The sequence below is a fragment of the Brassica napus genome, chromosome C5 (assembly GCF_020379485.1).
Source record: "Brassica napus cultivar Da-Ae chromosome C5, Da-Ae, whole genome shotgun sequence".
In the NCBI taxonomy this organism is placed as follows: Eukaryota; Viridiplantae; Streptophyta; class Magnoliopsida; order Brassicales; family Brassicaceae; genus Brassica; species Brassica napus.
Window position 1 is genome coordinate 20,013,922 of NC_063448.1, and position 17,428 is coordinate 20,031,349.

Genomic DNA, 17,428 nt, shown 5'->3' on the forward strand with positions numbered 1-17,428 from the left:
CTAAGAAGAGATTGAGCTGTTCATCTTCCATTAAGGATTCAATCCATTCAGGAAGATCTCTCAGGCAAAATGAATCCAGATAACTCTATAAACATTCATATGATTCTATTATGTGATTAGCCTAGATATTTAAAGATCTTAGGGTTCATGTAAATTTAACTTACAAACTGTCCTATCACAGAGGATCCAAACACCATACCATATCTGGTGACACTACAAGAAAATAGTCATATTGCAATAGTGATATATTGTTGCAATATGCTCATATATTTTTGCAAATATGAAATTGCAATAAAATTGTGACAAATTTTAATTTTTGTTGTTTGAATGCTGCAAATTCATGTTTATCACATATACGTAGCAAAATTAGCAACAAATTAAATTGTTGCTATATATGTCATATTATTGCAACAATATTTTTATAACAACCTTTTTAATATATTTACAACGTATTTGTGCAACACTAAGAATATGCACAATGCATGGTGGTATTAATCAACAGCCACCTTTTTACTTTTTTACAATCCTCAACACCCTATTATATTTTTTATTTCACATAATCATTGACATTTATTTAATTTTTATGTTATATAATATTTTTTTATAAAAATTAAACATTCTACCATTTTACTAAGAAAAATAAACATTTTCAGTTTTTAATTTTTAAAGTTTTATCATGAATTTTTATTTAATAAATTTGTGTTTATTTATATAAATAAGAATTTATAAGTAAATAATATCAATATTATAATAAATTATATGTATCCAAATTAAATAAACCAAGTCTCTATTTATAAAGCATAAAAATGATGAATTTTGATATAAAAACACTTTTAAAAAATATTTCCTACAAAATAAGTCAATTGAAACAAATAGGTTGAATAAAAATCCAAATTATCAAAACAACCATTTAAAATTTAACAGTTATTTAATTTTTATTTGTTTGATTTAAAAAATGGAATCTCCTACATTCACTTTCTTCCCGAGAACATGCGGTACACCTATGAAGTTTGATTGATTCAAATATTTCTTGTGGACCTCACATGTATATTATTCAACTAGTTAAATATATTCAACTGAAATTAATCCGCTTCATTTTTTACTTTATTTCAATACTTTCATTATAAACTTTCAACAATTGAAAATTTTATTCAACTACTTCAATGGAAATGGTCTAATAGTGGCAAATCATTGCTATGTAAAATATACAGCAAACAACATAGAAAATGTGCAACAAATTTTTATTGCAATTTTGTATTATTACTGCAACAAGACGTCAAACAAATGGACGCAACTTAAATTGTTACAAAATTTGCTATATAAAATATCTAGTGAATGTTGTTGCAATTTTTTGTTGCAGATTTTTTTATAATTACTTTTATATAATATTTTTGGTGCAAATATTTTGTGGGGATGGTTATTATGTGGTTACCAATTAATATTTTAATAAATTGTTAATTTTGTCGCATGAATGATTATTGCAGTATTTTGTTATAATAATATTAGATGGATAATTTGTTTGCACAGTAAATATATTTTGTAATAACACAAAAACCAAATAAGTGAATAACCAACTTTATTAAATAAACAGAAATATTAAAAAGTTTAACAATGCATTATTAGATAAAAACCAACAATAATTTGAAAGCTAGATAAACCTAATATATAAGAACTTAGAAAAACCTAATAAGAACTTAGAAAAATAACTAAAACAGCCAACTGAAACTTACGGTTGACGCCCGTGGATAGAATAGCTGGACAAAAGATTGCTATCATTTTCTCTAATCCTTTAAGTTTGCTCAGCCTTTTTTTTATATTTGCACTTTTTTCAGAAATGTCTTGCACCTTTTTTCGAAAGTCTCATCATTTTCTAAGCTGATTTGATTTCAATGGTCACTGGCAATTTACAATTGATTGAAACTTCACTAAAAAGAGATCCTAGACCAAACACACGACCTTACGTGGAATCCACCAACTGCAGAATATAATTGTATGTCAGACAAAAAAACTATCTATGGTGAAAACTAGGAAAACAAAAAGATTTTTAAAGATGTTACATTACCTTCAAATACATTTCATTCTTTTTCTCAAGAGTTAGCTCTTCGGTTGTTAGGATATCATCTTCAAGCATATGATCAGCTACATTTTTTTTTCAAATCCTTCACTAATTAGCCTTGCCCTTTCATCCATAAATGATCCATCTGATTCTTGTGTCTCACGAAGCACATCAATGTAAGATGCATCTCTATTCTTTTCGTGTTACAAAATAGAAATGTTAGAAAATAATATTTAAAGTAGTACGATGAAAACAATATATCATTGTTGAGCCAGCTCGGTGCTTAGAGGTCCCAGCACCAACCTCAGTGCTTATGAGGTTTCAGCACCAAGCGGTATGCCCACTTCCGTCTCTTTGAAGTATGACAGAGCACAATGCTTACGTGAAGATGACAGTTGCTTCTTGACTCCAATATCTACATTTACTTCTGCTGCTCCCTTTTTTCTTTTAAAAGGGGTCGTTTTTCAAGAGATGGAAGTCAACGATGAGTTCGCTGCGATGGATACAAATTATATATTGGTTCTATATTTCATTTTAAATCAACTTTTACAATTTGTATTTAGTGAATATACATACATTCTAGTGACTTTAACCATTCTTCGATTTTATTATAGATAGGAAATCATTGGTCCATCATAAAGCCTAAAGAATAAACATCCATTGCCGAATCAAGATTCAACATATATTTAAGGAAAATAAATCATTTGAATACAATCACAACCACAAAGCTCCAACATCCTTAAGAATTGGAACCAACTCACCGGAGATATGAGTGGCCATAACCCTATCTAGCCCTCCAAACAACCTCCCTCCTATATAAACCGCCGGTAATTTCACCCTTTCTCTGCCGCCTTCAACGCCAATCCTTTCTAGCTCACTCATAACTTCCTCTTCCTTCTCCTGATCATCGATCTCAAGAACCGCTGGGTTTACTCCGAGTCCAAGAAGCAGGCTCTTGACAACGTGGCACATACAACAACCTCTCCGTCCAATCACGATCAGCGCGTTCTCCTCCACCAACGTACGAACATTCTCGCCGGTTTTCTCAGTTTTAAGTGGCAGCGGTCGAGGAGATTCAGCGGCAGGGATCATATTATAATGCCTTGTACAAGAAATCGTTCCTTGCATTGTTCAAAAATGATTTAAATATGTTAATGAGGAAGGGGAACGTTTTGTCATATATATATTATATACGAAGGAGGGTGTATGGAGGAAATTTTAGCGTCAACGATGGTTACGTGAGGATGTGCGTCATAGCAAACGCTGCATGATGCTGTTTTACGTAACCGATAGGAGTGGACTTAGTCATAGGACCGTGTCTTATTACCGTGTCACATGATTCATGCTGACTTTTTACAGCCCACTCTATTATTCTAATAAAAAGCAGCACGTTTTTTTAATTTTCTTTTGTTTCCTGTCTACGTGTTGGGTATGATAGAGATTTTGTATCAGTAAATAAATGGGAAATTACTATTTTCTTTATAATTGTTTTGTCCTTGTTAGACGGTTGTATATATATAATAAGTTGATTACTCGAAATACTGGCATGTGACCACGTAGTAGTGGATGCTTACCGACCAAATCACGTGACTATTTATAAAATTTGGTAATTTTTTGGTTTTAATTTGGAAGTTTTAAAGTCAGGCTTATTACCTTTCACAAAAATAATCAAACTCGTGTCCTTTAAGATAGCCACATTTTCCACTATTACAACACCGTATCGGTAATCTATCGCTAAAATAGAGTAACTAGAGTAAATTTTGTTCCAACGGTTTACTATATAATAAAATTACTCTATTATAAAGAACGAAAAATAGAAAGATTTCACTTTTTTATTCTATAATAGAGTTATTTTATTTTAATGAGAATTATAAAAAAAAATAGGTTTGAGTGAGAGATGTCCTAATAGTATTATTGTGTATACACAATAATAATTACATGATTTTAGTAGAGTTTCTCAAAAAAAAACTAAAATTTTCTTCGGTTTGGTTATCTGTGTCGATGTGATTTAAAAAATCTAAAAATTTATAACTTTACTAAGTAAAAACAAATACTAATGTGCAAATTCATAGTAAATAAAGCAAATCACAAATAATAATATTTTTAAGTATTATTCGTTATGTGAATATATACACATTAAAATTATATTAATATAATATTTTACGTAAGCTTTACAATATTTTTATTTATATTATTTTAGTTATTAAAGTTTTAAAAGTAAATAAATTTTTATTTTGTAATAAAATATTATTTTATAATATTTTTAATTTTAATTTATGTTTTAATTTTTTGTATGGCTCGAATCAGATCAAAAAATTAAAATCTATGGTTATATTTTTTCCAGATATACAGACACCGAATATCTGAGTAAATAAAGATTGAATTTGATTGAATAATTGATTATTCGGGCGAAATAGATCGGATCAAGAAAACTTCCAAAACTCGAATATTCGATTCGTGTCAGAGAGTAGAGAAATATGTAGTTAAAATGTTTTCACTTACGTTATTTATTTTGCCATATGATTCTGAACTAAAATGAAGTTTAATATTCCCTTTGAATTTAAACATTGAACTTGCAAAGTAAAAAATACGTTAAGTCTAAGACTGAAACGATCCGAATTGTCGAATTTCCAAACAAAATTTGAGCACTTGGTATTATTTGGTAAGTGAATTTTCATGTTAATATAATGTTCCTATTTTTGTTCAAAAGGTAATATTAATTGTAGTCAGAGCATTCCACATAGGTGAGGAGCCATATTAATGCACAAGAGAAAATGAAAAATAAGAAAGATCTCCATAAAGAACAATCTTCAATCGATGGACGGTGGAAAAAAGTCGGTATAAGTTAGCACCAGATAGCATCACCAAACAACGATGTGATACTGGTCTAGTAACAAATAATTTTAAAAATTTTAAATAATTTGAGCTAATGATATCTTAGTACATTTTATCATGTGATCAAGTGGATACAGTTCCATTATTACGATCCATTTAAATATTTAGAAAAAAACCATTTGTAAATTACACCTCTATCTAGAAATTAGTCTAGACTCTTCTATTAGTTCGGGATTTAACAAGTTAAACAAAAAAAGTTAACACCAAGGCATCAACTTAGTGCATTATTGTTGTAATGGTATATTGACGTCATTTATTCTTAAAACTCACCTCATCAATTTCTTCATTAGGACTACTATTTGGTGGTATCATTTCTTTATGTAAAGTCACGCCACCGGTTTAACCTCTTAAAGGTTCTTTACGACCAGAAAAGCCTTTCCAATTGCATCGTTCCACCAAATCCTAAGATGGAAATGTCCATCACCTACCTACAACGTTTTTTCTTTAATAAGAGTATTGGGGACTGACAAATACATGTCCGCTAATAATTATACATAAAAATATTTGAGCAAAATAATATAACTTTTTTTAAAAGAGTTCAACTAAAAGTGTGCTGAAATGTTGATAGTAATTCAAAATGTGTTCTTAACTAAAATATGGTAAAATAAAGGGTAAATCTTAGGATAAATTATGTTTAAATAAGGATAAAAGAGATTTTAATTTAGCAATTTTGAAGAACAATTTTGGCATTTGATTGAGAAGCCAAACACATTGTTCTCGAAAGTGTTCAAAGGTCAATATTTGAAGAATGCATCACCTCTGGAACCGATCAAATCATGCTCACCATCATATGGCTGACGTAGTATCGTCTCTGGTAAATCTCTAGTTAACAAAGGAATAATCAAAAAAGTGGAAGCAGAATCATCTATCTCAGAATGGAATGATTCTTGACTCCTAACCACTCATTCGAAACCAGCAAATAAAAATTAACGCAACTTTTACCCGAAATTTAAAGTGGAGTCTCTTATCAATACAACATCACGAACACGGAATACTCACGTAATTCGGCCTTTAGTAGATCCTCATGATGCGAAGAACATTGAGAGTATACCTTTGGACCGATCCAAGTTAGCAGACGGTGATGGTTGGCATTATACTAATAACAGAAAATACACTGTGAAATCTGCATATCAAGTGGAACAAATCTACCCAGACATGGAAATAATGCCACCAGTGTTTAGTCCAACGGTTAATGACTTAAAGGCCCAATGCTGGAAAGTCTGATATCCACCAAAGATAAAGCATTTTCTCTAGCAACTCGTATCTGGCGGTATAGCGGTTAAGAAAAATTTGCCAATGAGAGGGATCCAGAGTGATATACAATGCGCCGGATGTGTAGCAGCTGAGGAAACAATAAACCATGTATTTTTTGAATGCCCTCCGGTGGTACAAGTTAGTCTGGGCACTATTAAATATTTCATCGAATTCATATATTTTTCCTGCTACTGGCTCTTTACAAACATGAATCATCTGTTTGGAGAGTTTCTCCAAATTTGGAAGATCATCATTATGCTTGGGTCTTATGGTATATTTGGATAGTAGGAAACAATAACGTCTTCAGTAATATGGATATAGATCCTAGAGATATTCTCAAATTGGCAAAGACAGAATCATCACTATGGGCTGAAGCACACATATCACTTGCTCAGAGGGTCACTCAATCAAGGGAAGTAGATGAGCTGATTTTACCTTCCATATCGGGACAATGGGGTTCACGGATGGATCATAGAAAGAGGAGGACAATCATTCAGGACAAGATTGGTATAACACGCTGGAAGGTTTGATGGATTAATGAGGGCAAGGAACACAAGACACAATCTTTCTCCCCTCTATTCAGAAATAGAGGTACTCATTTGAGCAATGGAATGTATGAAAAATTTAAGGCAGTTTCATGTAACGTTTGCAACAGATTGTTCTCAATTGGTGAAGATGGTTTAAGATCCAGATGAAATACCAGCTTTTACAAGTTATCTAGAAGATATCAAGATCCTCAAAAGTAGTTTCAACCACTACTACAAGAAAAACTGTGTTTAGCTACAAATTAGCTACAATTTTTGTTTTTGTGGCTGTCTTTTTGCCACAATTATCTACGGAACGGCCACGATTTTACAAACCTATAATTTGTGGATATCTTGCGGATTTTCGTAGCTAAATAGCTACAAATTTTATCTTGTGGCTATTCGAGGAAAAATAGTCACGATAAACCACAAAATAGATTGTAGAAATAGGAATCCACGATTAGCCACGAAAACAGTTGTAGAAATACATAGCCACAATGTAGTTTGTGGCTATTAAAAGAAAAAATATTCCCTAAACTTACCCTAAACCCTAAATTTTTAATCTCCGATCATAAAATCTAAATCATAAATCACAAACTTTTCAAATAAAATAACTTATAATGTGTCATATAAAATCAATCACTTATAATAAATTCCTCTCAAACTTTAAATTCTAAACAAATGATCTCAAACTCTAAATATATTCTAAACCCTAAACTTTTAATCTTTAATGATAAACCTTAAATCTTAAATCATATTCATAAAATAAACAACAAAATTTACTTTTTGTTTTTGTTGAGTATGTTATTGAAACACACGTAATAATTAAATCACATGTGTTTGTACAATATATTAAACTACTATATATAATATAGCTAAAAACTAAAATCTAACTTTTATAAAAAAATATAAATTTATAAAAATGTTTAAATAATAAATCCAAACTCTAAATTTAACCCACACCATATCATGAATCTAAAATCCTAAATCATATTCTAAACTTAAACCTAATGTTATACTACTTTAAATAAAAAATTACAAATAGTATAATTTCTAACTAGACCATAAATCCAACGACTAAACTTAAAAACTTGTAGTTACTGAATTAAATTATAAATAATAATTTTTGATTAGAAAAGATGATTATAAAATATAAACAATAAACTAAAATATAGTGTTTAATATTGGTCCATATATGTTTGAGATCTGAAACGTAAAGAAAAAAAACACTATGAAAAGAGGTCACAATAAACGAAAAGGGTGGAAAACATATTGGGCCATCCAATTAATAAAAAAGTAAAAAATTGAGTTTAATCTTCTAATTTTTCATTGGCTAAAAGAGTAAGACGTGGATTGCAATAAAAAAATATTGAATTTAATCTCTTCTAATTTTTCATTGGCTAAAAGAGAAAGACATGGATTGCAATCTTATACCATTGATCTATATTAATCCAATGGTCCATATGTTTTTCATCCCTTCCATTTATTTTCTCTTCTCATATGTGTTTCTTCTTTTACGTCTCAGATCTCAATCATTTTTTTTTCACCTTCTTCCTCTTATGTATCATCTCTATTCTCTTCCTCCAATATCCACTTTCAGATTTCAATCACACTCCAATCCATCTAGCCTCTCACTTCGAACCTACACCTAGGGATCTGTAAACAACGCAGCAAGAATATCTGCTCGAATCCATCTCCTACACGGCTCTGCGGCTTCGAAATCACCATCTTGGTTTACTCAAGGGCTACGGTTTCATCAGAATCACTGTCTTCGTCATTCTTCAACTCTGCACCTTCCGTTTTGTTGGACGTCAGTCTGCTCTGCGGCTCCACCAGCATCTCCAGATCTCCTTCTCTGCTCAAGCTCCAGAAATTGCCTCTTCAGTTTCATTCCAAGTCATGTCGTCTCTGCCTCCGGTAAAGTCGTGTCTGCTCAACCTGTAGAAACGTCGCTCTTAGCTTCTTGCTTGTGATGGCCAAAGCACCAGGAGCAAGACGACCCTTGACGGCGCAAGAGAGAAAACCGGTTTGGAATTAGGGTTTTTTTCATTAGATTTTGGTTATTATTTTGATTTAGTTGTTAAGGTTTAGGTTTTGTAAACCAGATTTATAAACTAGTTTAATTTGTAAACCAAATTGTAGTTTGGTAATCAAATTTAATCTGAAATGAAATTCAATTATAAATCAATATTTGATTATTTGTAAACCAAATTAGTTTATAAAACAAAATTTTTATTGCTAAAACATTTTTTTCCTGTAAAATAATTATTTTCCTGTAAAATAATTATATATATATATATATGTATTTTTTAATTCGTGATTTATATTTTTTGAAATAAATATGAATTAGCCACAATTTATAATGTGATTTTTTGTGGCTAAAATAACTACAAATATGGTTTGTAACTACAAATATGGTTTGTAGCTGTTTGTGGATTTTAGCTACAAATATTGTTTGCGGCTAAGTTGTAGAGAGACAGCCACAAATAACAACATTAAATAACAACATTTTATCGATAGTCACAAGCCTATAGTCAACGAAAATTATTTGTGGCTATCTGTAGCAATGGGTGAAATACCTACAAAAATAAGTTAATAGCCACAAAAAAAATTGTAGCTATTTCAAGTTTTTCTTGTAGTGTAAGACATATATCAAGAAGACAAAATACCAAGACAGACAGTCTCGTAAGCAGTGATAGGAAGCAACCCTATTTCGTCGTTCATATGGATGCTAAATTACTATTTTGGTTTACCGAGTCGTCATGAGTCTTTTTACATTGATGACAAAAAAATAGAGCAAATCTTCAAAATAGAATCAATAAATGTTTTTTTTACCAAAAAATCATAGAAAGAAGAAAATGACCAATATATATTTCATTAAAGTGGTAAATGACAACTACATTCTTACTTTATAGATGTATAAATGTAGATAAATATTTAAATAAATAAAATAATTTTTTTTTATTTGCAGAAAACTTTATTCAATATTCGAAACTTTTTCAAAATTTTTTTTATTTTTTTTTAATTTCGAAATCCAATAATTCTTTTCTGAAAATCTATTTGAAAATGATTACTATAAATTTTCTATCTTAATTTTTAAATGAAAAAATTGGAAAAAAAAAGACACTTTGAACTTGGATTTGTCACACTAAGATTTGTAGAAAACCTTTTAGGAAAATAGGAGTTTTGTTCCTGTAAATACCAAACTACCTTTAATTTACCAATTAAGTAGAATTAAAATTATATATTAAAATTTTCGTAATATATTTTAAATGGGTAAATATTAAAAGTTTAAATAAAAATAACAAAACTTTAAAAAAATAACAAAAGGGAAACTTTTACCCCGATACCCTAATTTCTTTTTCTCCTCCTCTTCTCCGCCGTAGAAGAAAACCCCTTCCATGGCGATTTAGGGTTCAACGGAGAGAATCCTTGCTCTTCGTTGGAGTTTCATCTACCCGTAGTTTCGAATCTTGCTTTTGTCATCTTCCTCTTCGATTTCACTGACGATACAACGAAATTCAAGTGTTCTTCCTCTTCGTCGGATGGGTCAAATCGAATTACGACGTGTTCTTCCATTTTCGTCTCAGTTCTTCACACAAGGTATTCAATTAGTTCTATTGATTGTCATCTAAAACGAAATCGAGTTGTTCTTCCCTTTTACGTAGATTTTTTTAAAATCGATTTGTCATATTTCTTAAGGTAAATTCGATTCACGGGTTGATTAAACATCTTATACATCACGAGTAACTGTTTGCATGTTAATATTTTAGATTTGTAGTTGTAAAATATCGATTTAGGTTTTTGGAAAGGGGGAAAGTTTGGTTCTTGAAATCTTATACTTGTTGCCGTCCGATTGTGTATGTTTTGAAGTAGAGTAGATATTGTCCGATTGTAATATAGGCCATGGGTAGATTGATTGTTGTTGATTGATCAATTGAACAAATTGTTGTTCTTTCTGAAATTAGAACTAGGTGTAATACATATTCTAGGATAAGGAGAATGTAAATGTAAAAGACATTTGTCTTGCTCTCCTTATTTGTGTTATGATATTGATACTTTAACCTGTTGAACTAACAAGTTTTTTCTGCGCTTTTAGATATATCTCTAGAGTTACCAAAGAGGATTTTTAAGGAGGGCGAGGAGCCCCAAGTGACTCAGATCAATAACAACTGCAGGATTGAATACATTATGCGAAAGTTCACTGAGTGGATGCCAAAGGAGTTGGCAGTTGTGAAAAAAGATCCGGTTTTCTCTCAGATCTTTAAGCTCCATAAGAATGATCTTGGGTTCTCCGCGAGAGTGGTACACAGCTTCTTGTGTAGGGAGCTGATGACTTACAAATTGCATGAGCTTTGGTTCGTCTTTGCGAGGAGACCACTCCGATTTTCATTACAAGAATTCCACGCAATAACCGGGTTTGAGTGCAATACTCGTATCTCTCTTAAAGAGTTCGGAGAGTGGAAATATGACGGTGGTTTCTGGAGCAATGTGTTGAGGAGAAAAGATGGAACATTTACACTCTTCAACCTGTGGAATAAGGACAAGGAAGCTGTTAAGAAGTGGAAGAATGCAGATCGCATACGACTGATCTGTTTGGCCATCATTCTTTGTGTGGTTTTAGCGAGAGATGAGAAGGCTAATATCCCCCTCAAATACATCAAGGTGGTCATGGATCTTGAGAAGGTTCGAAAGTATCCTTGGGGAGTTGCTGCTTATGACCTTCTCTACAACTCAATAACCAAAACTCGTGACAACCTGAAGGATAAGACTACTAGCTATGTGTTGGATGGATTCTCGTACGCCTTCCAGATTTGGGCAATGGAAGCTGTACCAAAGATTGGGAAGCTTTGTGGAAAAAAATTTGACAAAGGTTTCACGAACGGTCCTAGATGCATAAACTGGGTGGGAGCTGGAAAGGTGTCATATGAGGAGATCATTTGGTTGGAGCAAATACTGACACCTGAGGTAATCTCTTATCTTTATGTAAGTTGAGTCCATCCGGTTTCTATGAGTTTTATAGGATCTAACTCTCTGTACCTTTCTTGTGTAGGATGACATCTATGCATATATCGACTGGAGAGGAAATTATGATGTAAAACCTTAGCAAGTGGTAAAACCAGCACTCTTTCTTGTTTCTGGTGGTAAAACCTTAGCAAGTTTAACCTCAGCAGGGACATTCCATTCACACTCTGGAACTGCTATTGGATTAATGGATTCCGCATAGGCGGTTCTCCACGCTGCAGTGGTGTATAAGCCGTCAGTAAATTTGTGCACTTCCATGCCTGTACCAACATAAACGTGATTGATTGGAGTCGATATGCTGAAATTAACAAAAATAAATATGTCCCAAGTTCATGTGTTTATACTTCCATACCTCGTGAATAAATGGCAGGAATGGCGTGTCGGCAAGGAATTTTTCCTATATTGTACTTCCCACATGTGCATGTTCTTCTTTCCAAATCAACATGACAATCATATATGTCTCCTTTCACAAGCGATTTGAAGTCATCAACCTTGTAGACTTGGAACCCTTTTGCCTTCACAATTCTCCTATCAATCTTTTCCCCCACCTTAGTGGTTAAAGGATCAAGATGCTTAGAGCTTACCAAGCGACACTCATAGAACCATCGAATCAACAGTTCTCTTATACTATCTAGCAAAGGAATAACCGAATATTCTCTAGGTATTCTCAGAACTGAATTTATCGACTCTGCAGGGTTTGTGGTTCTAATGTCATGCATTTCACCAGGGAAGAGAGAACGAGCCCATTTGCGCACATCAGCCTCCCGCAGATATCTTCCAAGCTCAGGACTCATTTCAAAAATTTCGGTGATACGTTCCTGAAATTCAGTGTACCTATATGCCCGTGAAACTTTTTCCACCAAGGCAGTCAACCCTTTTGTCTTGAAAAATGCAACCACATTGGTCAACAAATGATGAATGCAAATTCCATGTGCTGATTGAGGGTAGACAGTCCCAATCGCTTTAGAAATAGATGCATTTCTATCTGAGACAAAAGCTAGGTCTTGACAATCAGCAATAACCACTTTCAACTGTCTGAAGAACCACCCCCATGAATCGTCATTCTCCGAATCAACAACCCCAAATGCAATCAGATACAAATTAGAGTTACCATCTACAGCAGCATCAACAAGTAGAACTCCTTTGTATTTATTTTTCAGATTAATTCCATCAACAACAATCACCCTTCGCATTGCATTGTAGAATCCTCTAACTGATTGCCCAAATGACATAAATAGATACATGAATCTTCCCTTCTCATTAGTTTCATAGTGAGTATGCGTACCAGGATTAACTTCCTTAATCATATGCAAATATGCTGGTATTTTAGCATAACTGCGATCTGGTATACCTCTAGCAGCTGCAATAGCAAACTCACGAGCTTCCCAAACGTGCCAGTAAGTAATCTCACAACTATGCTCCAATCTCATAAATTGAATGATTTCATTTGCTTTTGGGCCATCGTTTGCATCACCAAATCGATGTTGTATCAGAGTTTCAATTGTTCTTGCCGATGCTGTTTTCCCGAATTTCCTTTTCTTTGAAGGAGCACATGAATGTCTTCCCTCGCACTGGTTGATCATGAAATATGTAGACCCATCTATACCTTCTGCACACACAGTCCAGTTGCACAATGAATCCTTACATCGAATATACCACCATTTTCTCGTGGATTTGAAAACAGTGTAATCGAAATTATTCTTCATCGCCAAAATTTCCATTGTGGCCTTCAGAACCTCTTTACTTTTGAAAATTTGATCCTTCTTCACAAAATCTCCTCTCCAGGCTCGATAATCCTTTTTACTGTCTCCATTGTTTTCAATCCTTAACCCAGCATCACCGGAACCATCCGCAGCGACATGATCTTTCCTTGTATGACAAGACTCCTTTGACGGCTTCACAAAATCTGCTCGAGTTATCTCAGGAACTTCTTCATCCTCAACATTACTTGAATCACACGGCTCCTTATTCAAATCAATATTGACTCGTTCTTTTTGATTTACACCCAAACCAGAGAACGTGACACACAAGATAGTAGATGAATCCCTCTTTGCATACGCCACAAAATTAGATGTTTGCCGATCATTGGTAATAATAATTGGAGGATTCCCTCTTTGATTCACCATCGAATAACTAAACTCGGTATTAATGGAGGATTCTCCAATGGAGTAGTAGTTTCTAATGTTACCAGTCGACCACGTCTTGATGTGTCTACCACGAAACTCCACTCTTCACTGCAATTAGACACCCATTCACCAGATTTAACATAGATTAGAACCATGTTGTGTTGATAGAGAGAAGAGATGACTTTTTGGATGAAGAAAATAGAAACACAAAGAAGAAAAAAAGATCGTGGGAGGAGGAGGAGGAGGAGAAGAACGTGGAGAAAATATTCTCAAATATATTTTGAGGGATTTAGGGTAGATTTAGTTTAGATTTAGGAAACTTCTTTAACCGAATATGGAAGTTTCCATATTTTCACGACTTGCCTAGAATATGTACACTACCTAAGCAGAACACCATATAGTTGGTGAGAGATGTATTGTTCCTGTAGGCGTCATATAAGGTAAATGGCAGAACAAGTTATGTAACGTAATATAACCGACCTATATCATCGAGTTGTGGCTATATATCGTTATCAAGTTGTAGGTATACCGAAGACATCTTTCTTGATTATAACGTAACCGAATCTATCTTTGCTAGAATATACAAGAAATGGTAGTTTACGGTATATACCCATGATATATCTATGTTTAAAACTTAGAATCAGACATATAAACTAGGTAGATTACCAGAATGAGTATTCTAACTGTAACTAGAAGATAAAATAAAATATGATTCCAATTTTTTTTTTTTAAGTTTAAACATATATATTGTCATACTTATGTTTCCAACACTTTTCATATTTTTTTACATTTTTAAAATTTAATTTACTATTTTTTCCATTAGAGAATGGTAAAACATGTTCAGAATTACCAAAAGTATGAAAAGTCTTATTGTGACAAACAAAAGTTCAAAGTGTTCTATTTTTCCAATTCTCCCATTTTAAATTCTTAAACTTCACCCCATCCCCAAAACTTCACCCCTCAGATATAAAGTTTAAGATTAAATTAGTTTATCATATGGATATTAATGTTTTTATCTCTTTAATGAAATATATTTTACTCATTTTGATCCTTAATAGCTATTTTGTGATCATTGTTTTTAATACTATCCTATGGTATTTATATCTAAAATATACTCAGTTTTGAGTTTATAAAATATATACTAGTTTCCAACAACACTAAACTATGTGTACATAATTCCTTAGCAAGATAAACACCAACTAATTTTGCAAATATTTTCTCTCAACAAAAGAAGAAGCAAATATTCGTCAGTGTATAGAAAATTCGTTTTCCTCAAAATGAAACTGCGGTTGGAGTATATTAAAAACAATATACACTGAAAATGTCAGCACACAAAATACTAATCCACACTCAAAACACCAAACACCAAACACCATCATCGTCATGTTCAGTTATTGGGCTTTGTAAGTTTCTCCAATAGGCCCAAAGGTTAAGCTCTCGAAGCCGAGAACCGCGGGTGACGCGTTTTGCTGTGCGTCAGAGAGACAAATATCACGCCGGAACTCGTTTACTTCACCGCCGCTCGCTCTTCTTCCTCTATCTTCACCGCATCGCCTTCCGCCTGGTAAACGAAAGCTTCTTCCAATCTCTATATCAATTGCGCTTTGCACTATTCCACGTCGTCATCTTTTCTGCCATTTTTTTTTGTCTTTTTGGTATCGATCTTAAAAAAAGAATAGAGATTCATAAAGCTCTAAACTTTGTTACCGTAGATTAGCCATAATTTAATCGAAATCTTATTGATGCGCCGAGATGATCAGTGTGACTTAGAAACCCTAATTGTGCAGCTGTTGAATTTTGCAGAATTTAATTAATTATTCTTCCTTTTTTAATTGTATTTTGTTTTAATTTAAGCTAGAGATTTTGTGGGGATGTCTTCAGCGCAAGATCCATTCTACATTGTTAAAGAAGAGATCCAAGATTCTGTAAGTCTTGTGTGTTTGGTTTTGGGCAGAGGTTTGTCAGGACAGTGTCTAAATGTTGGATGCTTTTGTTGTTAGATTGATAAGTTGCAATCAGCATTCCACAAATGGGAGTGTATCTCTCCAGGCATGGGGGATCAAGTCCATGCCACCAAAGAGCTTCTTGCTAACTGTGGAAGCATCGAGTGGCAGGTAGGTACACCCCTGTATATCTGATTTAATAATGATAAAAAAAAAAAACTGATTTAATAATTTTAGCTCGTGTAGAATATGATTTGTGTTGGTCAATATGGGATGATAGATGCTGAATCACCAGCTGCTCATCGTGTAGGATGTTTTTCTGTTAGTGTAATGTCAAAAGACTCAAAACTCAGTTATCCATTAGAATAAGTAAGTGAACCATTCAAAGTGGAGTCCTTTTCATGGCTATTGAAGCTATCCTTGCTGATAGGAAGGTAGATGAGCTGGAAAAAGCGATTACCGTTGCAGCAAAAGATCCTGCCTTGTATGGCATTGATCAGGCTGAGCTTGAACGACGCAGGAGATGGACTAGTAATGCTAGGACACAGGTATGAATAAATACTGCTTTTTTATTGACAGCTTTAGAGAGTGGCATTACAATTACAATACCTTTTTTATAAATAGGTGCGGAATGTGAAGACTGGTGTTCTAGCTGGTAAGGGTAATGCTGGAGTTGGTAATGCAAGTGAAGTGCGCCTGGAATTAATGAGAATGCCAAACTCGAATGAGGCAAATAGATACGATCAGTATGGAGGAAGAGACGATGATGGTTTTGTACAATCAGAATCAGATAGGCAGATGCTGTTGATAAAGTAAAGCTCTTTACATTATTTTGCAATCTCTCATTTGCTTTAATGTGGTTACAATGCTTACACATCTGTGCCTTAAGTTTACATCAACTCTTTCTCCACTTCAGGCAACAAGATGAAGAATTGGATGAGCTGAGTAAAAGTGTAGAGAGAATTGGAGGGGTGGGGCTTACTATACATGATGAACTTGTTGCACAGGTTAGTTAGATAGATAAAGCAAGTTCAATATCTGCAGAAGTGCGAAACATCAAGTTTTGTTTTGTTTGGATGGGTGTTGCAGGAGAGAATAATAGATGAATTGGGTACAGAGATGGACAGTACAAAGAACAGGCTTGACTTTGTTCAGGTAAAGACACTCTAATGGTCTTTCTTTGTTGTAGTATTAAAGCACGTGGTGGTAAAGAAATGATTTTTGTTTGCGAACAGAAAAAAGTGGGGATGGTAATGAAGAAAGCAGGAGCGAAAGGGCAGATGATGATGATATGTTTCTTGCTCGTCTTGTTCATCATCCTATTCGTTCTCGTCTTCTTGACCTAAAAAAGCTGGATTCTTACTTAGAGACGGTCTCTTGATGCTACTCTGTTATGTTTTTTATGGTGAAAACAGAAAGGAACATATATATTACATAGAAAGTTGTCTGGTTTGTCATTGTATCCTCCTATCCACGCCAACTCTGGTAAATCTTTGAGATTGAATTCTATTTTTTATTTTTTTGGGCTGTGTCGTCTCACTAACACAAGTCTCAAATCTAAAGAGCACTTTTTCCTTGCAAATCCAAACTCAGAAAACATTTTAA

At 33.3% G+C, this 17,428-nt stretch overlaps 3 protein-coding genes across 6 annotated transcripts; 1 reads left to right on the forward strand and 2 right to left on the reverse strand.

Moving 5' to 3' along the window:
* Window positions 1-2,557: 2,557 nt before the first annotated feature.
* On the reverse strand, window positions 2,558-3,451 carry LOC106435101 (glutaredoxin-C9-like). Its single transcript, XM_013875950.3, has one exon. The coding sequence runs from the start codon at window positions 3,182-3,184 to the stop codon at window positions 2,771-2,773; it is 414 nt and encodes a 137-aa protein (XP_013731404.1). The 5' UTR covers window positions 3,185-3,451; the 3' UTR covers window positions 2,558-2,770.
* Window positions 3,452-11,832: 8,381 nt separating this feature from the next.
* On the reverse strand, window positions 11,833-13,880 carry LOC106435098. The gene is made up of 2 exons (XM_013875945.1): window positions 12,107-13,880; window positions 11,833-12,014 (listed from the first exon to the last, which is right to left on the reverse strand). The coding sequence occupies exons 1-2, from the start codon at window positions 13,878-13,880 to the stop codon at window positions 11,833-11,835; spliced, it is 1,956 nt and encodes a 651-aa protein (XP_013731399.1).
* A 1,324-nt stretch (window positions 13,881-15,204) lies between these two features.
* LOC106435091 (syntaxin-61) lies at window positions 15,205-17,343 on the forward strand. Of its 4 annotated transcripts, none has more exons than XM_013875938.3 (8): window positions 15,205-15,444; window positions 15,739-15,805; window positions 15,881-15,994; window positions 16,258-16,371; window positions 16,448-16,635; window positions 16,740-16,830; window positions 16,913-16,978; window positions 17,059-17,343. In XM_013875938.3, exons 2-8 carry the CDS (start codon window positions 15,752-15,754, stop codon window positions 17,167-17,169), a joined length of 738 nt encoding a protein of 245 aa, XP_013731392.1. In that variant the 5' UTR covers window positions 15,205-15,444; window positions 15,739-15,751; the 3' UTR covers window positions 17,170-17,343. The 4 variants fall into 4 exon arrangements, with proteins under 4 accessions (XP_013731392.1, XP_013731393.1, XP_048614611.1 ...); XM_013875939.3 differs by having other exon boundaries at window positions 15,219-15,444; window positions 15,735-15,805; XM_048758654.1 differs by having other exon boundaries at window positions 15,257-15,444; window positions 16,254-16,371.
* The last annotated feature ends 85 nt before the right edge of the window (window positions 17,344-17,428 follow it).